Source organism: Apium graveolens, chromosome 1, assembly GCF_009905375.1.
Source record: "Apium graveolens cultivar Ventura chromosome 1, ASM990537v1, whole genome shotgun sequence".
In the NCBI taxonomy this organism is placed as follows: domain Eukaryota; kingdom Viridiplantae; phylum Streptophyta; class Magnoliopsida; order Apiales; family Apiaceae; genus Apium; species Apium graveolens.
The window spans coordinates 199,868,551-199,891,095 of record NC_133647.1 but is presented as its reverse complement, the minus strand read 5'-3'; the positions used below and the strand labels follow the sequence as shown (position 1 = coordinate 199,891,095).

Below are 22,545 nucleotides of genomic sequence, written 5' to 3'. Positions count from 1 at the left end.
ACTCAGGGTATAACCAATATGATTACCTGTCACATTCTGTTTAATATTATGAACTCTTTAACTATTTCTTTATTGATTATTGATACGAGTAAGTTGCTAGATTTTTCAAGGAATTTCTCTATTGCTAGATATTTTTTTAAGAAAATTTCTAGGCATGGTAAAGAGTGAAGTTTAATTTTAGCTTTATTTTATATTATAGTAAAGATAATTGCATAATTCAATTATTTTATATACTAATTGTTTAGTTAAAAATTAAAAATTATATTATTTGATTGTGTGGTCAAAATCATAATTTAGAGGATCGGTTTTTTTATATATTGAATGTGTTTTTATATTCTTGTTTGTAGTTTATACGTGTGAAACCTTAAATCCGTACAATATATTATATTTTGTGGGCTTTGGAGTGTACACATCTTATTTATTGGAATAAGTTTGGAGTTTAAATCTGTATAATTTTATGGTTGTTGACTATTTGTTTAAAGTCGAAAGATAAATTACTTTGTTTATGTTATAATAATGATTGTCAAATCTTATTAAGGAAGACTCGCGATACTTACTAAGGAATACTCGCACAACTTCTCAGAGAAGAAACTTAGTAAGGAAGAATTTTGATTAAAATCCTATCTTATCTTTTCGTAGCACGTGCAATCCTATCTTATCTTTTCGTAGCACGTGCAATCCTACCTTATCTTTTCGTAGCACGTGCAATCCTACCTTATCTTTTCATAGAACGTGTAATCTTATCTTATCTTTTCGTAATACGTGTAATCCTATCCTATCTTTCTGTAAGTATAAATAGGACCTTCAGTTATTGAAATCAGACACACTGAAAATATATTGAACAACAATTCTCTCTCTTCAATTTCTACTCTCTCTATGTGTATTTATTAAGTCATACATTATCCAGTAATTCGAGGTTTACAACACGTTATTCGAGTCATCTAACAAGCAGAATGGACAAATGATGGAAACAAACTTGGCTAGCTATAATGATGAACCGATGATTAAGACCACAAATGAGCTAGAAAATGGTGTTAATATCTAATATAGCCTAAATGACTAGTTTTCATATCCACTTCTTTTATGTCATGTGTTGCATCTACTTGTTTCGACATCTACTTCCATGTACTTGTTTTATGTTCTTATTCTATATTCTAGTTTTATGTACTTTGTTTATCTTAATAAATGTCATTGAGTCTTACAATGTCACTATCCCAAAATCGTTGATCCAAAATCCCTTATTCTGTGGCATGATAGACTTGGTCATCCAGGAGTCTCTATGATGTATCATATTATAGGAAATTCTACGGGACATCCTCTTAGACACCATAAGATCATACCATAAGATGAACTTCCTTGTTCAGCTTGTTCTCTAGGAAAATTAATTGTTCAACCATCTCCTGTTAAACTTCAAACCGAATCCCCCAAGTTCTAAGAACGGATCCAAGGTGACATTTGTGGTCCCATTCATCCATCTTCAGGCCCATTTAGATATTTCATGGTTTTAATTGATGCATCAACCAGATGATCTCATATATGTCTACTTTCTACCCGAAATTTAGCCTTTGCCAAACTGTTTGCCCAAATAATAAAGTTACGAGCCCAATTCCCTGACCATCCTATTAAATCAATTCGTTTAGATAATGCTGCTGTATTTTATATCCTCCACTTTCAATGATTATTGTATGACAGTAGGAATCTCAGTCGAACATCCAGTAGCGTATTTACATACCCAAAATGGTTTGGGAGAATTTTTGATCAAAAGACTTCAACTTATCGCTTGTCCATTACTTCTTAGAGCCAACTTACCTACATCTGTTTGGGGTCATGCTATATTACGTGCTGCGAACCTAATAAGGATTAGGCCATCCTCCTATAATAAACAATCTCCCCATCAACTAGCACTTGGTCAAATTCCTGATGTCTCTCATTTTAGGATTTTTGGTTGTGTCGTATATGTCCCCATTGCCCCACCTCAAAGGTTAAAGATGGGACCGCAAAGGAGGATGGGTATATATGTCGGTTTTGATTCACCATCTATTATAAGATATCTTGAACCGCTAACTGGGGATGTTTTTACTATTCGCTATGCTAATTATCATTTTGATGAGTCAATATTTCCGACATTAGTGGGAGATAAATTATTGCATAAGATAAACCCTGACTTGACATGGAATACATCAGGATTAAATGCTTTAGATCCGCGAACTAATCAATGTGAATCTGAAGTTCAAAGAATTATTCATATGCAAAATATTGTTAATAAAATGCCAGATATTTTTAGTGATTCTAGGCATATTGTTAAATTACATATACCTGCCATTAATGCCCCAGCAAGTGTTGAAATACCTATTCATAAATCAGTTCCCGAAGAATTGATTAATAAGTCAAAACCACGCCAGAAGCGTGGTAGACCAATTGGTGCAAAAGATGTTGTACCACGAAAATGGAAAACGATTGGACATGCCTCTGAAGTGGCAAATGTTCCAGACAATACCCCAGAAGTGGTATAACCTCCTAAAGAGGTTAAAACCCCTGAAGTGGCAGTGACAAAACAACCAGAAGTGGTATTACCTCTAGAAGAGGATATTTCCCCTGAAATGGCACATAATTTTGTAAAAGCTGAGGTACCTGAAAGTTATGAGGTATCATTGAGTTATGTACATAACAGAAAATTATTGGATCGTGGGAGTATTGAAGTTGATGATGTATATGCTTTTTCCGTGGCATGTGATATTATTATGAACTCCGATCCAGAACCACAAAATGTAAAAGAATATCGACAAAGAGATGATTGGTCAAAATGGAAAGTTGCAATCCAGGAAGAATTGCAATCCTTGCGCAAGAGAAATGTATTTGGACTAGCAGTCTGAACACCAGCTGGTGTGGTCCTCGTTGGGAACAGATGGGTGTTTGTACGAAAATAAAAAGAGAGAAATGAAATTGTGAGATATAAGGCCCGACTTGTAGTCCAAGGATTCTCTCAAAGGCCTGTATTTGATTACCAGGAAACTTACTCTCATGTGATGGATGGAGTCACTTTTCATTTTCTGATAGGTATGACTTGTATGGAAAGATTGAAAACACGTCTCATGGACAATGTTACAACTTACCTTTATGGATCACTTGATAGTGATATTTATATGAAAATCCCTGAAGGATTAAAGATAGATGAAACTAAGCCTCGACATTTATACTCAGTTAAATTATAATGATCATTATATGGCTTAAAATAGTCTGGTCGTATGTGGTACAACAGGCTTAGAGAATATTTATTAAATGATGGGTATGTTAATAATCAAGTGTGTCCATGTGTGTTTATCAAAAGGTCATCAATTGGTTTTATTATTATTGTTGTGTATGTGGATGATTTGAATATTGTAGGTAAAGATATTACTAATGTTGCTGCTTATTTGAAAACTGAGTTTGAAATGAAAGATCTTGGAAAGACAAGATTTTGTTTAGGCATACAGGTGGAACACTTATCTTCGGGTATACTTGTTCATCAGTCCACTTATACAGACAAGATTCTTGATCGGTTCTACATGGACAAAGCTCATTTATTAACGACACCAATGGTGGTTCGGTCACTTGAAGTTGAAAATGATCCATTTTGTCCCAGAAAAGAAAATGAAGATCCACTTGGACCAGAAGTTCCATATCTCAGTGCAATTGGCGCTCTTATGTACCTCGCAAACAACACACGGCCTGATATTGCTTTTGCTGTGAATCTATTAGCAAGATTCAGTTCAGATCCAACTAAAAGACGTTGGGATGGAATCAAGCATATATTGAGATATCTTCGCGGGACAATTGATCTTGGATTATTCTTTTCAAATAATTCGAAATCACAGCTGGTTGGATATACAGATGCTGGATACTTATCAGATCCTCATGTTGGACAATCACAGAAAGGTTACTTATTCACATATTACGGTACTGCTATCGCTTGGAAATCTACAAAACAGACCATGGCTGCAACTTCATCAAATCACGCAGAATTACTAGCAATCCATGAAGCAAGTAGGGAATGTGTCTGGCTACGATCCATAATCCAACATATTCGGCATTCATGTGGATTATCAAATGTTACAGACGGCCCCACTATTTTGTTTGAAGATAATTCAGCTTGCATTAGACAGTTAAAGGAAGGATATATCAAGGGAGATCGAACAAAACACATCTTACCAAAATTCTTCTACACTCATGAATTACAAGAGAATGGAGATATTGAGGTATAACAAGTTCGATCATGTGATAATCTGGCGGATATAATTACAAAGTCACTACTGACATCAACATTTGAGAAGCTACGAAATAACATCGGAATGCGAAGATTGAAGAACATATTACATCAAGATGTCAATATGTGAGATATTTTATTCAGGGGGAGACTGTACTCTTTTTCCTTCATCAAGGTTTTTATCCCACCGGGTTTTCCTTGCAAGGTTTTAACGAGGCAGTCAATCTTTGAGATACTCACATTTGACAATCAAGGGGGAGTGTTATAATAATGATTGTCAAATCTTATTAAGGAAGACTCGCGATACTTACTAAGGAAGATTCACACAACTTCTCAGAGAAGAAACTTAGTAAGGAAGAATTTTGATTAAAATCCTATCTTATCTTTTCGTAGCACGTGCAATCCTATCTTATCTTTTCGTAGCACGTGCAATCCTATCTTATCTTTTCATAGTAAGTGTAATCTTATCTTATCTTATCTTTCCGTAATACGTGTAATCATATCCTATCTTTCTGTAAGTATAAATAGGAACTTCAGTTATTGAAATCAGACACACTGAAAATATATTGAACAACAGTTCTCTCTCTTCAATATCTACTCTCTCTAAGTGTATTTATTAAGTCATACATTTTCCAGTAATTTGAGGTTTACAACACGTTATTTACAACAGTTTATTTATTTTTATTATTACTATTTCTTGTGTTTCCATACTTCAGTGTTGATTCTAAACATTAGCATAATTGTTTAATACAATAAAATATAGTATATGTGCAACTGATATATTTTTTAATGTCATGTTAAATGTATTAGTTGTTTTAAAATTTTGAACACTAATTTTTCCAAAAAAATATACTATCATTTAATATATTATGAGTAGAATAGGTGATTTAATTTACATGGTCTAAAAAACTCGTGCAACGAACTGTTGTTTTAAATAATAATTATTTTATTATCATATTTTAGTAATGATATTTGTTAAAAGAGTAATTATGTCTAAATAAGTATAGACGGGTGTATCTTTATTATAGTATAAGAACTATTTATAATAATCGGGTTTTAAAATAAACAAGTTCATAAACTAACACAGTAAATAAGTCAAGTGGAATATATATCTGACCGATTAAATAGGTCACGTATTTCAATTATAATATTTTAGTTTAAAATTACTTAGATCGTTGATCAGATTCAAATGTTATACTAATTTATATAAGTATTATTACATCTAATTATAAATTTTATTTAAAAAGTTCAATTATTAGAGTTCAAGCTACCAAACTACAACTGAATTTTTCATAAATTAAAGTAATTTTTGATTAGAGATTTAGTTTGAGCGTGTTAATATTGATATGGTACATATTTTTAAAAATTCCGGGTTAGGGTCGATTTCAGAAAGTACAATGCGACTCAAGACATATGTAATTTAGCAACTAAGGCCGCTAGTGTTTTACCTAAAAATGGAACCTTAAGCCCATGTCTGAATATATTCCCATAAGTATGTAATTTAATAGAACATGTGCGATATAGATTATTTTTAATATTATATATTGTATTTGAATTGAAATTTTAGATATGAAACTTAGCATTCAAAATTTTAAATAATATGATTTCAAAATAATTATATATACACACGTATATCATAGTGATATTTTTGAAATAACACGTATTTTATATAAAAAACATTATTATTAACTAAGATATGTAATTTTATTGATATTTATAGGTTTGTATACAGATAACAATTATGTTTTATTTAAGGGATATATTTTAACCTTAATCAATAGTACAAATATCCCTAGTTTGATTTTAGTCTCGATTTTAGTCTTGTTATAGCCTGGATTAATTCGTAAATATTATTTTGTTTTAGTCTAAGACACATTACGCCGACTAAATCCAACTTATTATTTTCGGGCTTTGATTTAATTTGTTAAACTTGAATATATGTTATAAAATTTTTAGCCCGGGTAAAAGTGTATATTATTGTGTTTTAAGTGGTCTAAATATTTTTTGATGTAACATGGTTTAGTAGTATAATTTTTACTAGATAAGTATTATCTATTATTTTGCCCCAGCCAGGAAATCCGGATAACTATGTTTTATTATTTTTTATTTTTAGTTTAATATTGAATCAATAGTATAATTTTGTTTAACTCGAGTGTATAATATTTTTTTTTTAAAACTTGAGATCATTAGACAAATTATAATTTTATTTGTATTTATATAATTACACTGTCAATATTAATCTATTTATGATAGTATTTTATGTTAAATATAATTCCAAATTTAGAGGATGAATAAAATAGAAGTGTCCAGAACAATTACCAACAAAAATTTTATTGTTTCGTAATTAATATAAAAGTATAGTACTAATAAGATTATTTTTATTTTGGGAAAAAATGGTGACTTGGTAAACATAATAGAAAATATAACGTGTTTTAACCGAAAAAGTTAATTGATTAGCTATTAACCATCGTAGTATTATAATATTCTATTTTATTTAATAAATTTGTTGATAATATTTTTGGAAAAAGATTTGTTTCAGTTGAGATAAATAAAAAATTACTTGATTTGGAAAGACATGTTTAAATTGAAAAAAATAATTATTCCAAATTGAAAGCAAATTCTTAATATAATATACATAAAACAAATCCTAAATAATATACATTGACTAAAAGTCTATTTTAAGAGAGTCTCTCCTGCTACTAATCCAAGGAGAAGCAACTGCATGTTCTTCGCCTAGCAAGAACGGGGATTAAACATTTTTTTTAATTCTTTTATTAACAAACGCCCTTATTATCTGTTACAAAGTGTGAATGCATGATGCAGATCTATCATTTAATTTTATTATTTGTAACAGTGAATATGATATGAGTCATGATTGAATCGTAAGATACTATACATTAGGAATTTTTGTCCGAAAAATAGAAATAATTACGTATTTTAATTTTAAAATATAATTAGTTTTTTGACAAACAAGCGAAAGTTTCATTAAAACATTAAAAAACAGCGGAAACAAAACTCCGAACTGTCAAGTACAATCTCATTGTGAAACAAAAAATAAGCTAAACAAATAGCTGTTTTTGTTTTCAGATCTTTTAACACTTTGAAAATATTCAAATTTTTCGATCTAAAAATTATTACAATGACATCTCGAGTAATTTAATCTAAACTAGTTGTTGTGAAACCAGTAAGATTACAATTGACCTTCACATAAGTATCATCTGTAACCCAATGTTCAAAATTATAAACATTTTTTTTTGTGAAATGTAAGCTCTTGTAATATCCACCACCGTCGATTTGATGCGTGTTTTACAGATCTACCAAAATATTATAGAATTTTTTTTCAGAAAAATTACTGAACCCACAACAGGACACACGGAAATATTAAAACAGAATATTAACATCTCAAAAAGATGAGCACATAACAACCTTGATAACAAGGCACTTTAACAAGATTTCATCCAAAATGGAATAAAGCTTGGCTTTATTGAAAAAATAGATAAAAAGATGGTGTAGAAGAACGAAAGGAGAGAGGGAGGAAAGATCGAAAAATGGAGAAGTGGCGGATATGAACCCTAGAATTCATAGTCGACTCTCAAAACCCTAGTTTAACCTTAGTTTGAGAGATAGGATGGTAGGCTATATTAAAATCTCCTTTTTAGGCAACTTAAAATATAATAAGTTAAGTAATGGATAAATAAGTGATCGACTACCAAACTTTTGATATTTCGTCTATTATAATATAGTATAGACTAGACAAGAATATTCGAATTAATGAAGATTTATATATTCAAAATAGGCAATTTCTCATCAGTATGACGGGAGGACGGCTAAAATTAATTTTTATCTAAATTGTAGTATTAATGCATATCAGAATTTTTTTAAAAAAAATCACGAGATAGGGAACATCTTGATGTGTTAAATGCTGAAGGTGAGTAAATAAATTAAAGCTAGCGACTTACAATTACAATACACGAGTTAAAATTCATGTACAAGTCGTGGATTGCTCTTTTTATAAAATTCATGTATTCAAGTAAATTTACATATATGCTAATTTAAAAAGGAGAAAAGTTTGAATTTTAAAAAAAATGTAACATTATTTATAAATAAGAGAGGTTCGGATGATTTTTAACAAATTATAAGTCTAAAAATACTCGTATAATCAAAAGAGAGTAGTTTTAATTTATAAAAAAACGTATTATTAGCTAACAAGGATATATGAGTAGAGAGAATTTAGCTGACATCATATTCGAAGATATTCATATTTATATAAAATCAGGTTTTCGATTTTATACTGGACATGGATACACTACAAAAAAAACGGCTAAATACAACCGGCAAAAAATCGGTTGTATTTAAGTAAATATAACCGGATCCGGTCGTATTTAGCTAAATACAACCGGATTTTAAACCGGTCGTATTCGCTCGAGTAATATTTAATAAACCGGTTGTATTTAGTACTAAATTCGACCGACTTTTTCGGTTGTATTTGTTTCGCTAAAAAATCAAAAAATCCCGCCCAAAATTTTCAAAAAAATTTAAAACTCCCCCTCAATTTTTTGTTTGAAATTGAAAATCCCGCCTAAATACTAAATTCAACCGTACGGATGTCAAAATAGTTAAAATTTAAATATTCAAATTACTTACATTTTTCCGTGAACTTTTTTTTTTTGACAATTTTCATATTCGTATGGTTGGATTATAATTTAAAACAAATACAAAATAAATTGAAACTCAAACTATAATTATTAATTTAACGATAAATATCTAACTACAATAATAATCTTTTTTGCATGAACTAAAATATAAATTTCGTGTAAATTTTATTCTATATTTTTTTCCAGAAATTTTCCGCCATTTTTAAAAATAATTCGACCGAAATTGGTTAAATTTAGTACAAAATTCGTTGGCGGGAAAATTCCCTCCATTTTTCGGCAAGGCTAAATTCGACCGAATGCGGTTGAATTTAGGAGTATGCCTAAACTCAACCGTATACGGTTGTATATAAATACAGTTGTATTTATTCGGTTGTAATTAATAAGGCTAAATTCGACCGCATGCCGTTGAATTTAGGAGCACGCCTAAACTCAACCGTATACAGTTGTTTATAAATACGGTTGTATTTATTCGGTTGTAAGTAGTAATACTAAATTCGACCGAATGCGGCTGAATTTAGGAGCACGCCTAAACTCAACCGTATACGGTTCTATATAAATACGGTTGTATTTATTTGGTTGTAATTAGTACTAAATTCGACCGCGTAAATACGACCGTATTTAAATACGACCGCATACGGTCGTATTTAGCCGCGCCCTTAATTTCAACCGAAAACGGTTGAATTTGATGTCGGTTGTATTTGTCCGGTTGTATTTAGCCTTGTTTTCTTGTAGTGATATTTGAAGTAAAAATGTCATATATTTGAAACAAACAATTTTTAACCAGTAATGTATTCGACGGGATGATGACCCAAATTAATTTTTACCTAAATTCTAATATTAATTTATATTAAATTTATAAAAAAAATTAAATGTCGCCATAAACCGGTGGCTACTTGAGAAGGATTACAAACTTTATTATGCGTTAAAAAGGTAAAACTAGTACATAGTGCGAGATAATGAGTCGCACATTATTTAAACAAAACATGCATACATTCAACACATTATTAACTCCTCCATACCATTCCATAGCTGGAGTACGTACATATATAGCATTAAGTTCCATGGAAATTAATTGCACAGCGAGGTTGTTTATTGAGACCAAAGATGCCAAAGTTCCTCTCATTCTCTGGTTTCTTATTCTCGTCGAACATTGCAAACAAGTAGGTTTCAATAGGACCAGGCCTCTTTGGAGTACCAACAGAAGTGACATGTTTTACCAGATTCTCATAATAGGTGCAAGCATCTTCAGAAGCCAAAAGTGTTCTTCTACCGTGTCCCCGTGGCGGCCCTGGCATATGCCTATAGCCGGTCTCGGTTATAACAGCTTTCACCTGATACCCTCTCCTTAAGGAGGAGGAGACAGTTCCATTCAACATGGCTGCAGGCATGGCTGCAGGACCGCTATTTTTTTCTAGAGCAGAATAGACGCCGTCCAACATTGCATCAAAGAGGTTATAGTACTTGAGACCGTTATCTGTGAATTCTGGGGATTGTTTTGTGAACAATACGTATGGCAACTTTATTCTATTACGGTTATAAATGTAAGCATAGTATGGGTAGACAGTGAACAGAATCGGTTGGTTGGTATCAGTTAAAAAGCCGATGATTGGATTCATAAACCACATCACATCTCTCCTGAAGTTACCTGCTGATGGTGGATACGATGTTTTCTCATCGATGACACTCGTGTCAAGAGTCGTGGACACTCTCACTTTCTGAAAGAGGCCTGCATCTTTAACTGCATTGAATATGTTGGTCATTGCAGGGACAACAAAGGTTGCATACCTTGACTGGGGATTCACTGGAGTGACTTCATTCCCTACTGATATGTACTTGACTTTCACGTCGGGGTAGTTTAGAACATTTGTTCGAACCCATCTCTGGGCGGAGGGGATGTCTGAGGCCAGTTGCTGAAGATCTGTGTTTGGCACACCTAGTACCAGTTCAATGCCTGATCCCTTCAGCGCTTGCAGAACTTCTGGGTCTGGCCAGTAAATTCTCATAGCCCCTATGCCTTGTGACCTGTACAGATCTACCACTTCTCTAGGTGATGGCAAATTGTTTCCGTCCCTTCCATAAACCACTCCAACAGTTGCTGCACCTGTTGATGAAATTGTTAGCAAACTAAATAAGTGCTTGCGCACGTGTGCTAGAGGATAGAAGAAATACCTATTAAAGTTAGTTTTGCAATTAGCAACATGGTTAGAAATGCTAGAGTAACCAGTGAGAAAAAAGGAGATGAAAACATTGTATTATTGTACATCTCAGTCTCACATCCAAAATTGCATTAACAAGAGCGAGCTTAAATAAAGGAATGAGCTCTGTGAATCTTTCAAACAAACACTGCAATGCAAACAATACAGAGATAGGGGCTACCCAGGAAATAATCCAAGTAAACCCTCAGTCAACCATCACTCTATATTTTAATGGGTTAAATATAGACTAGACCCCGCAACTACACAAAAATTTAGTATTTTTATTTTCATCTTAGGTAGGGCTGCACATAATTCAGGTCTGGACCTGTAATCCGCCGAACATATCCGGTTCGGTCCCCGGTCCTTATAATTGAAAAAAATCTGGTTTTCGGTCTAATCCATCCAAGACCTAAATGAACCTGAATTCATATATATAATTATTTTATCTTTACTTTATTTCTTATAAGATCGTATATAAATATTAAATATTCACCCATATCATATTTTATTGATCCAAATTAATGGATAATAAATTAATATAATAAAATAGATCGATACTACACTCTAAATTACTAAATTCCGTACTTCATGTGATAAAATATTGATATTCATACACTTAAAAATTAATATTTACTTTTAAAATAATAAGATATATAATTACTTTTAAACTTTTATTGACGTATCAAGTAACAAACTTTTTAATGTCTATAAATTTAAAAGAAAAATTAAAATAAAATTATATAATTTTATATATATATATAAATATTAATTAAAACGGTCCAAACCGGTCCGGTTCTGGTACAAACCGGGTTTTTCCGGTCCGGTCCGGTCTCAAGACCGGATAGAAGGTCGTCAGTCCTTAATTTGAAAAATTCCGGTTTTCGGTCCGGTTCGGGTTTTGACCTTTTTGCAGCCCTAATCTTAGGTACACCGTACAAAAATATATTTGTACGGGCTACATTCAGTATTAGTTTTGGGTTTACCCCTTGCATGTACTATACCATACGAAATAAATAAATATACACATAAATATTAAAATTAATATAAGATAAATTTATATTTATATTAAATAAATTAGTATTGATTTATAGTGTTATACATAATTTATAATGCTGTTTGTAAATATGATGTGAATATATATACTTAGTACATGTTTGTAATTATTTCACTGAAAATATTAGTATTTAAATATTTAATTTATTTATTTTTATTTATTTTTAAAAAATCATTTTTTTGAAAAAATATATAAATTTTCCGTCAGTCAAAACGTTAATCAATCCTTAATTTAGGGTGATAATTTAAAAACACCCTAAATTTATTTATGGACACCTAAATCTGTTTTTTTTGACGAAATGCGAATATATTACTCAAATATCATACAGAATACATTGTTTCACTTTGGCTGGAACAGATCTCCAGTCAAAGGTACGATCAAGATACATATGTGACTTTTGAGCAAGCTCATGCGCCGACATATTCGCAGATCGCTTAATGAAATACAAATTAACGTTGTTATAAGTACGTACAAACTTCCTACATTCTTCCACCACCATGCCTAGCCGTGATCGCATGGGAACTGAACTTCTGATGAGCTGAATCACTACCAAGCAGTCAGACTCCACCGTGGTTGTGTACCATTCCATATCTTTTAACCAGCTTAGAGCCTCTTTGATTGCTAATGCCTCTGCTAGTGAATGGTTCAGAACCTCTGCAACAGTTCTTGACTTAGCTAACAGCAAATGGCCATTGTGGTTCCTAGCAATAAGACCCATCCCTGAGCTTCCCTGACTTTCAAAAATTGATGCATCAACCGTAATCTTTACTTCATCTAATTGTGGCTTTACTTAGTATACTGCACCATCACCTGCAATTGATGGTGTAAGGGGTACATTAGTACTCGATTCTGAGTATTTACCCACTGTGAAAGATATTCCCAGGCCTTTGCAACAATTCTCATAGCTGGACCTCTTCTGCCATTTCAAACCAGATCGTTTCTTGCCCTCCAGATAGTCCAGCAAAGGGTGATGAGTCTTGCTTTGTTCTTTATCGATTGTCCCTGCAAGTTTAATTTTAACCAGGTAGGGAATTCCATAGACACCCCTGTTAAGATTCCTGGATCAAAGATTTTCCAACAAGCACTAGCTTCTCTGCATTGAACCAACGCATGAAATATAGACTCCATACCATCTCTACAGACCGGGCATAAGCCACTGATGTTCACATGTTTTGACTGTAATTGCACTAGTGTGGGTAAGCAGTACGTACCAGCCCTCCAAATCACATTCAGCACCTGAGGAGGGGCTGTAATTTTCCACACACTCTTCCACAGATCAGCAAAAGCATCTCAGTTCCAGTCTCCTTTCTGAGTCTGCAGTAACCTGTACCCACTCTTAACAGAATATTGACCTGAATGTTCCAGTTTCCAGTTTAAGACATCCTCCTCTAGATCTTGCTCAACTTTGGTGTTAAGAATGATCTCCTGGTCTCTGTTGTCGAACACATCTTTAATGATCTCAGGATCCCATTCCTTCGTGCCAATACGAAATAGAGACTCAACTTTTTGATTTACCAGCACCGGTGAGATAGTAGTGACATAAGGATTTATCTCGCAGTTCAACCAAGGCTGATTTAGAATATGAACATCCTTACCATTACCAATGCGCCAGGCCGCTCCATCAGAAATAACTTTTCTAGCTTCAAAAATACTCCGCCAAATGAAGCTGGGACTATTACCCAAGATTGCTTCCATGAAGTTTTTGTCAGGATAATATTTAGCTTTATATACTCGGGCAACCAGACTTTCTGGGGAGGTTATAAGCCTCCAACATTGTTTCCAAAGCATGGCTAAATTGAAGTCACGGAGATATCTGAAGCCTAACCCACCAGCTTGCTTATATCTCGCCAATCTATTCCACAACATCCACTTTATTTTTGAACTACCTTGGCTCGAAGACGTCCAGAAAAAATTAGCCAAACTCTTTTCTCTCTCTCGTGTGATCTCAAGAGGGAGGAGGAAAATGTTCATTGCATATGATGGGAGAAATTGCGCCACCATTTTGATCAGAATTTCCTTAGCCGGCTTCGAAATGTTCTTCTCGTTCCAATTCTGAATATTGTTCAGTACCTTATGTTTCAGGTATCCAAAGACCACAGACTTATTTCGACCTAAGACATTAGGCAGACCCAAATACTTGGAGGACTCGTCAGCTTCTTTAATCTACAATGCACGACAAAGCAAGTCTCTGTTATACTCGATTATGTTGGCACTGAAGAACACTGTAGACTTGTTTATGTTCACTTGTTGGCTCGAAGCCTTCTCGTAAACTAACAGAAGCTCCTTGATTTTTTCAGCCTCATTCAATTCAGCCTTGCAGAAAAGGTAACTATCATCTGCAAAGAGCATGTGACTGATCACAGGGGCTCGTCTACAAATTTTAATACCTTGTATCCACTTTTGTGCTTCATATTGCTTGATCAGAGCTGTGAGACCTTCTACACAAATGATAAAGAGGTATGGGGACAAGGGGTCCCCTTGTCTCAATCCTCTGCTCGGGATAATTGGGCCTATCTCAAACTCGCCATGGGTGATGTTATACTGGACTGTGGATACGCACTGAAGGATTAGCTGTGTCCATCTACTTCTGAACCCCATAGAAAGCAATATTTCTTTCAAGAATCTTCACTCTATACGGTCATACACCTTTAACATATCTAACTTGAGAGCCATGAAACCTTCTTTTCCGAATTTCTTACGCTTCAAATAGTGCATAATTTCAAAAGAGACCATGATGTTGTCCGATATTAATCTTCCTGGCAGAAAAGCACTTTGCGTCTCTGAAATGACTAAATCCAACACCTCTTTTAATCGATTAGCAAGCACCTTAGTAATTATTTTCATAATCACATTACATAGAGCAATAGGGCGTAAATCAGAGAGCACAGTTGGGTGTTTCTTTTTCGGGATAAGAACTATATTGGTATCATTCATATGATCCAACATTTCACCACTGTCAAAGAACTGCCTTGTCACATGAACCACCTCATCACCAACTACATGCCAGTTTTTTTGAAAAAAACCGGGGTCATCCCATCTGGCCCCGGAGCTTTGTCTGGATGCATGTTGAAAACCGCAGCTTTAACTTCTTTCTCTGTCTGTGGTCGCAGAAGTTCTCTGTTTTGTTGATCAGAAATGGTTTTGGGGATACATCTTAAGACTTCTTATGTTTGAGTATTGTTTTCAGTGAACAGGTTCTGAAAGTAACTCTTAATCCGCTCTGGCAAATCACCCTGCCAATCTACCCAATTCCCATTATCATATTTCAGTCTTTGAAGGTGATTATTACGTTTCCTCCTGTTACAACTAGCATGGAAATACTTAGTATTTTTATTACCTGCTTGCAGCCACATTTGCTTTGCTCGTTGTTTCCAGAATATTTCCTTTTGATCTAACACCAGATGTAATTGTTTTCGAACAGCTTCATAAGTTGCTACCGACTGAGCATCGCTTTTGCCACAACACAACTTTAGGATTTTTTTACAGTCCTTTATCCGCTTGCTAAAACAGCCTGTAATCTCTCTGCCCCAGACTTCAAGATTTTCGGCACAACACTTCATTTTCTGCATGATATTCCTGTTAGTCTCCTCCTCCCATCCATCTTTAATAATCTGGAAACACATAGGCTCAGTTAGCCAAGCATTTTCAAAACGAAATTGACGTTTTTTATTTCCTCTTGTCTGCAACTCTAGAATTAACAAGAGAGGGCTGTGATCGGATTTGGAGCCTACCAGATTATATACTTTCACCAACTGGAATTTATCGAGGAATATAGAGTTTACCAACACTCTATCCAGACGAACTTCCACCCAGTGATCAGTGTTCCTGCCTCTTTCCCACGTGAACTGATGACCGATAATATCTAGATCATGAAGACCCGTGTCCTGCAAACACTCGTTAAAACCCTCTATTAGCTGAGTGGGGTAGAGGGACCCTCCCTTCTTTTCTAGCTGTGATTTCACATTATTAAAGTCCCCCACCAGGCACCATGGCAAACTAGCATCCCGTGATAGATTCCTCAGCAAATTCCAAGTCTTGTGACGTTGAGATCTCACTGGCTCACCATAAATACCTGTCAAATGTCAGTCTTCCTTACCTACTAGGCTAACAACGACGTCAAAGTGAGAGCGAGAATAGCTCAGAAGATTTACACTGACAGTGTCCTTCCAAAACAATGCAATGCCACCACTTCTGCCCTGCGGTTCCACTGCTAAGAAACTTTCATAGCCAATACTACTACATAAATCTTCTAATTTCTTATTACTACTGATGGTTTCACATAAAAATATGAACGATGCCTTCTCGCTTCGGGTTATTTCTTTAAGGAACTGAATCTTCCCAGGGGCACCCATACCTTGGCAGTTCCAAGCTATAACATTCATAATGAGAGGCGGGTTCTGCTTTATTAAAACCCTCTATTAGCTGAGTGGGGTAGAGGGACCCTCCCTTCTTTTCTAGCTGTGATTTCACATTATTAAAGTCCCCCACCAGGCACCATGGCAAATTAGCATCCCGTGATAGATTCCTCAGCAAATTCTAAGTCTTGTGACGTTGAGATATCACTGGCTCACCATAAATACCTGTCAAATGCCAGTCTTCCTTACCTACTAGGCTAACAACGACGTCAATGTAAGAGCGAAAATAGATCAGAAGATTTACACTGACAGTGTCCTTCCAAAACAATGCAATGCCACCACTTCTGCCCTGCGGTTCCACTGCTAGGAAACTTTCATAGCCAATACTACTACATAAATCTTCCAATTTCTTATTACTATTGATGGTTTCACATAAAAATACGAACGATGCCTTCTCGCTTCGGGTTATTTCTTTAAGGAACTGAATCTTCCCAGGGGCACCCATATCCTGGCAGTTCCAAGCTATAACATTCATGATGAGAGGCGGGTCTGCAAAGCAGAACCCGCCAGTAAATCATTTTTTGATAGCTGAATATCTTCATATTGGGCTTCCATAGCTGTATCTTGATTATGGGTTTTGTAATTGCCCTCACCGTCCATATTTGTCCTACGTCTCTTTAAGTCCACGATAGTTAAATCATCCGGCTCATTATCATTTCCCTCCAAACTTGATTTTGAATTTTGTAAATATAGCTGGCCCATCTCTCTTGGATTGATATTATCCTTAATTCCTTTAAATGTGCCTGTACTCACAGACTTATCGCCTTGATTGGTTAACAAACCAATCCCTGAAATCTCGCCAGGTTGTTACAGTACTGCACCTTTCACGCTTGTTTCCTTATCCGTATGCACCTCACGTTTGTCACCAGAGTTTGGTGCCTGAAAATTTCCTCCGTTGCGAAGCCATTTCGCCCCATAGTGTGTGCTTTTCTTCTAGGATCCGCCCGAAGCCAAGCTCCATAGGGCTTCTCGATGCTCTCCAGGGGAGTGTCAAAGATTGCTTCACAGTAACGTTCTCCATGTCCGATCATACCACAGATAAAACAGAATGTGGGTATTGCTTCGTACTTAAAATTGACCCAGCACCATTCTTTTTCAGATTTTCTTAGCTTTATTCTACGTTTAATAGGGTTGTCCAAAGAAATTGATACCCTGATGCGTAAGAACTCCCTCCACACTCCAACAAAGTTGTTAGGATCACCCTCAAGATACGTACCCAAGTAGTTACCCACGTCTGTAGCAACCCTTTGTAGACCAAAATAAATATAATCTTCACACATCAACCTTGTATCTTTTTTTTATGGCCACGTTTAACCAAATAAACTTTATAAAATCATGCAAGGTAGAATAATGGTTAGGGTGTTCTTTCTAGTCAAAACTGTTTTGAAGGTGTTATCACTTACTAGTAACCAAACTGAATCTCACGTGTTGTTCTACAAAAATCCAATATTATTTCTGTGATTTAGTAACTTTCTTAATTTTTCATTTTTTCAAATCATTAAATATTCTTGTGAATCAAAACTGTTTTAAAGGTTGTTAGTGTTCTCCAAATAGTAAATGTTAGTAAAGATATATAAAATTATCAATATTATAATAAATAAAAGAAGAGACTTAAAAGTATTTTAATAAAATGCATAAGATTTGTGCATGAATAACTATAAGACGTGCATAAATTAATACCCTAAAATTCAATTCAATTAAATTCGACTTACTTACAAATACCACTAACACATCATATGTATTTTTGATATGCGGTTCAGTTGGGGTGTATTTTTAATATCCCGGGTTCAGTCGAGAGAATTGAGATGTGCGTTTGATATTTAATCCATACTATTTGGTAATCCGTGCCAAGCACGAGCCAAAATCAAAATATCAGTATTATATAATAATTATAGGAAATTAATTCTAAATTATAATTAAAATATATAATAAATAAATTTATACTATTATTGCAATTTTTTTTTTGAAAAAAAAACAAACTTCCATTAAAAAGAAGCATCATACATCAATGTCTCCAACAAAACACTCGGAGGAGACCTGAAAACGCTTTGGCAATCTAGCGAACAGGGAAGCCTAGCTATCAAATGAGCGGCTTTATTCGCATGCCTTTTAGCAAAAGAAATAGACAGACCTGCTCTAGACTCAAGAATGTCACGATATTCATCTAAAATAAAACTCACTTCTAGCAGATTGTCATGGATTCGATTGATCGTAAGAACAGAAAGCAGAGAATCAGATTCAACCTCTACTTGATGAAAATTGAGGTCCTGCAACCAACGTAAACCTTCTCCAATAGCCATAACTTCCGCTTCAAAAACTGAGCAAGTCATCCTGATAGCCTTAACCATACCTGCTACAAAAATTCCCGCATTATCACGAATGATTAATCCTATGGAGAAATCAGTAGAACCCACAGAAATGGCTGCATATGTATTCAACTTGTAAAACCCATCTGGAGGAGGCTCCCACTTAAGAGAAGAAAGAACTCGACTGGAACTAGTACTAGTAGAAACAAAGATATTATTCGCCCTTGCCAGCTTCCAATCAACAAAGAATCTAGTACCCCATTCCATTGCCACTATGCTATTGACTTGATTACATTCCCAAACCTTTTTATTTCGAAAGAACCAGATGCTCCACAAAACTCTAGCAATCACAACCAACTCGTCCTTCTTTGTTGTTTGCAGCTTGTCGAGTAATCATTCAGGAGCGCTTTCCACCTTACTCATATCGAACTGAAGCCCAACATATTGCCAACAACTAGCAGCAAAAATATAATTAAAAAACAGATGAAGTTTATGTTCGATATCTAAGTTGCACATTGGACAAATAATGGGAAGATACACTCCTCTTGCCCTCAATCTTCGTTTCACAGGGATATTATTTCGACAGAAATGCCATAAAAATGTTTTGGCCTTATGTGGAATATCCAAACTCCACAACCTACTCCAACCAGCACCTTGAGGAATATTCGAAGTCGATACAAAATTATCACACCAGAACTGGTAACCAGCTTTAACCGAGTATTGACCATTAGATGTGTTGGACCAAACAATGCGATCTCTAGTAGCACTATGAGCGATATGAGTTGCTTTAATCAGACGAGCATCCTCCTCAGAAAATAGCTGACTAATTTTCTCAACATTCCAGGACTTAGAGTTATCTTCCATCAAATTAGCCACCTTGATATTATCTTGCCCATAGTCGACAGATTGGTCAACACAGAAACTATCCTTATTTTTCAGCCAAGGGTCATGAACTGCATCAATATCCAAGCTATCACTAATTACCCACCTGTACCCTTTAAATAACACATCTTTTACAGTCATCATGCTAGTACAAATAAAGCTAGCACCCTGATGCATCTTAGCTTGTAAATAATGAGAATACGAACAATACCTGGCTTTATTCAAGCGAGCTATTAAAGATTGAGGATTCTTCATGATATTCTAGCATGGTTTCCCAACCAAAGCAATATTAAACCCATATAAATTATGTAATCCCATCCCCCATTTGTGCTTCGACATACTCATCTTGTTCCAGCCAAGCCAATTAATCCCTTTACTATTTCCAGATTTCGAATTCCACCAATATGTATTCAAGATTCTTTCAATCTCCTGACAAAGTGACTTAGGAAGGAGAAAACAAGACATGCAATAAGCCAGAATCGACTGAACTCCATTTTTAATAAGAATCATTTTACCTGCTTGAGATATACTCTTCGATTTACACCCTTGAACTTTCCTCCAAACTTTATCTTTGATGAATTCAAACACTTTCTTTTTTGATCGACCAACTAACGAAGGCAGACCAAGATATTTGTTGTTCCTAAGATCATCCGATACCCCCAATATGTCAGAGATTTCCATGCGGTCACGTTCCTTTACATTGGAACTAAAAAAGATTCCAAATTTCCGAAAATTTACTGACTGACCTGAAAGAGTTATAATACTATTGAGGAGATTTTTGATGGTAACAGCTTCCACTCTATCATCTTTGAAGAATAAAAAATTATCATCTGCAAACAGAAGATGCGTGACAGTAGGGGCCATGTTACAAATCTGAGAACCATGAATAGAACCCTCCACCGCTGACTGATGAATAGAAGATGATAAACCTTCGACGCACAAGAGGAATAAGTAGGGGGATAACGGGTCCCTTTGACGTAAACCCCTTGGTGGTTGTAATGGACCAATAAAAGTGCCATTCAGACAAAATTTATACGAAATAGTACTCACACATAGTATCATCCAATTCACCCATTTACTCTGGAAACCCATGCCTACCATTCTCACTTTCAAATAATCTCATTCAACTCTATCATAAATTTTGCTTATGTCAAGTTTCAAGTCCACTTCACCATCAATCCATCTTCTCTTCGTGTTCATATGATGAATAATGTCGAATGCAGCTAACACGTTATCCGATATACTCCTGTCAGGGACGAAAGCTGACTGATTCTCCGAAATTACATGAGGTAAAACCATTTTCAACCGGTTAGCTAGCACTTTTGCTACAATTTTGTAGAGCACGTTGCATAGTGCAATAGGTCTCAAAATATTTCATACAACTAACATGTTTTTTCTTCGGAATTAGAACCATGTTGGTATCATTTAAATTTGCAGGAAAAGGACATCTATCTAGCCATTGCTTACAACACGAAAAAACTTCACGACCTAGAATAGGCCAGAATTACTGGAAAAAGACTGGATTCGAGCCATCAGGTCCGCTAGCTTTGTCTGGGTGCATCTGTCGAACTGCTATCGTAAATTGCTCAAACGTAATGTCCTCCACCAGCCTTGCATTTTGACTATCTGTGACCTGATTATCCACCATAATGTTCAAACTCGGACCTGGTGCACGAGAACTTTTAAAAATCTCACTAAAGTAGTCAGCAACAATTTGAAACATTCCATCATGATCATGAATTTGATTTCCTTGATTATCCTCCAGAAAAAAGATATGTTTTTTTCTTCTTCTCGTTGAAGCAGAGACATGAAAAAATTTGGTATTGGCATCACCCTCTGCTAACCAAATTTTTTTTTCCCTTTGTTTCCAGTAACTTTCTTCATGCAACAGGAGTTCCTGTAATATGTCTTTCTCAGAGAAGTAGAGTTCTACTCCAATAGCATCAACATGATCTACCAGTTTAGCTACCACCTCCTTCTGTTTCTTTATTTTATCTCTAAATTTATGGAAAAAATTTCGACCCCAATGTGCCATAAAACCTGAAACAGAGATTAGATTCGGAATAATATTTATAGCTGGTAAATCAGTCCAGAAATTCATAACTTCCTGACGAAACGAGGGTTCATGCAGCCAGGTATTCTCAAACCTGAATCAAAAAGCTTTACGAGAGAAAGAAGTGCTAAATAAATCAAGAAATATAGGATCATGGTCGGAAGCAACTACATGATGAACTGATAACTTGCATAGAGGGAAACAATCCCACCATGATTGACTTGCAAAACATCTGTCTAACCTTTCTTTCACCCACCCTGGTTTACCTTTACTCTTTTCCCAAGTAAACTTTACTCCACTAAGGTCTAACTCAGCAAGATGGTTGTCCTCAATAGCAGACCTAAACCCTTCAAGCATCCATCTAGGGCGAGGTGTACGACCCCACTTGTCTGAGTCATACAAAATATCATTAAAATCTCTCATGATACACCATGGAATAAAATTCCATAAACTTTGCCTATGAGTACTTTATGACATTCCGTAAAAGAAGGTCAGTCTCCAAACTGCCACATTATTATTCAAAAAAATAATATCTACATGATTTTGAGAGTAACTACTGATTTCACAATTCACATTATTCCTCCAAAAGACACCTAAACCTCCACTCCGATCAATGCAATCAACAGCAAAACATTGAGCAAATCCCAGCTTGATACGCATTTGTCAACCTTATCACTCTTCGATATAGTTTCAGACAGAAACAGAATATCAGGGCGAAGATATTTTACCAAATCACCTAGAG

The 22,545-nt window shown here is 34.9% G+C and overlaps 4 protein-coding genes across 4 annotated transcripts; all 4 read right to left on the bottom strand.

Moving 5' to 3' along the window:
• Nucleotides 1–9,768: 9,768 nt before the first annotated feature.
• LOC141678193 (glucan endo-1,3-beta-glucosidase-like) lies at nucleotides 9,769–11,275 on the bottom strand. The gene is made up of 2 exons (XM_074484456.1): nucleotides 11,068–11,275; nucleotides 9,769–10,999 (listed from the first exon to the last, which is right to left on the bottom strand). The coding sequence occupies exons 1-2, from the start codon at nucleotides 11,159–11,161 to the stop codon at nucleotides 9,951–9,953; spliced, it is 1,143 nt and encodes a 380-aa protein (XP_074340557.1). The 5' UTR covers nucleotides 11,162–11,275; the 3' UTR covers nucleotides 9,769–9,950.
• Nucleotides 11,276–12,460: 1,185 nt separating this feature from the next.
• Nucleotides 12,461–17,264, bottom strand: LOC141716693 (uncharacterized). Its single transcript, XM_074518892.1, has 11 exons — nucleotides 17,156–17,264; nucleotides 16,728–17,051; nucleotides 16,248–16,516; nucleotides 15,930–16,097; nucleotides 15,485–15,758; nucleotides 14,784–15,143; nucleotides 14,392–14,483; nucleotides 13,472–14,310; nucleotides 13,291–13,394; nucleotides 12,947–13,149; nucleotides 12,461–12,877 (listed from the first exon to the last, which is right to left on the bottom strand). The coding sequence occupies exons 1-11, from the start codon at nucleotides 17,262–17,264 to the stop codon at nucleotides 12,461–12,463; spliced, it is 3,159 nt and encodes a 1,052-aa protein (XP_074374993.1).
• A 1,997-nt stretch (nucleotides 17,265–19,261) lies between these two features.
• On the bottom strand, nucleotides 19,262–20,851 carry LOC141716683 (uncharacterized). Its single transcript, XM_074518883.1, has 2 exons — nucleotides 20,266–20,851; nucleotides 19,262–19,863 (listed from the first exon to the last, which is right to left on the bottom strand). Exons 1-2 carry the CDS (start codon nucleotides 20,849–20,851, stop codon nucleotides 19,262–19,264), a joined length of 1,188 nt encoding a protein of 395 aa, XP_074374984.1.
• Nucleotides 20,852–21,254: 403 nt separating this feature from the next.
• On the bottom strand, nucleotides 21,255–22,226 carry LOC141716673 (uncharacterized). Its single transcript, XM_074518871.1, has 2 exons — nucleotides 22,045–22,226; nucleotides 21,255–21,897 (listed from the first exon to the last, which is right to left on the bottom strand). The coding sequence occupies exons 1-2, from the start codon at nucleotides 22,224–22,226 to the stop codon at nucleotides 21,255–21,257; spliced, it is 825 nt and encodes a 274-aa protein (XP_074374972.1).
• Between the last annotated feature and the right edge of the window lie 319 nt (nucleotides 22,227–22,545).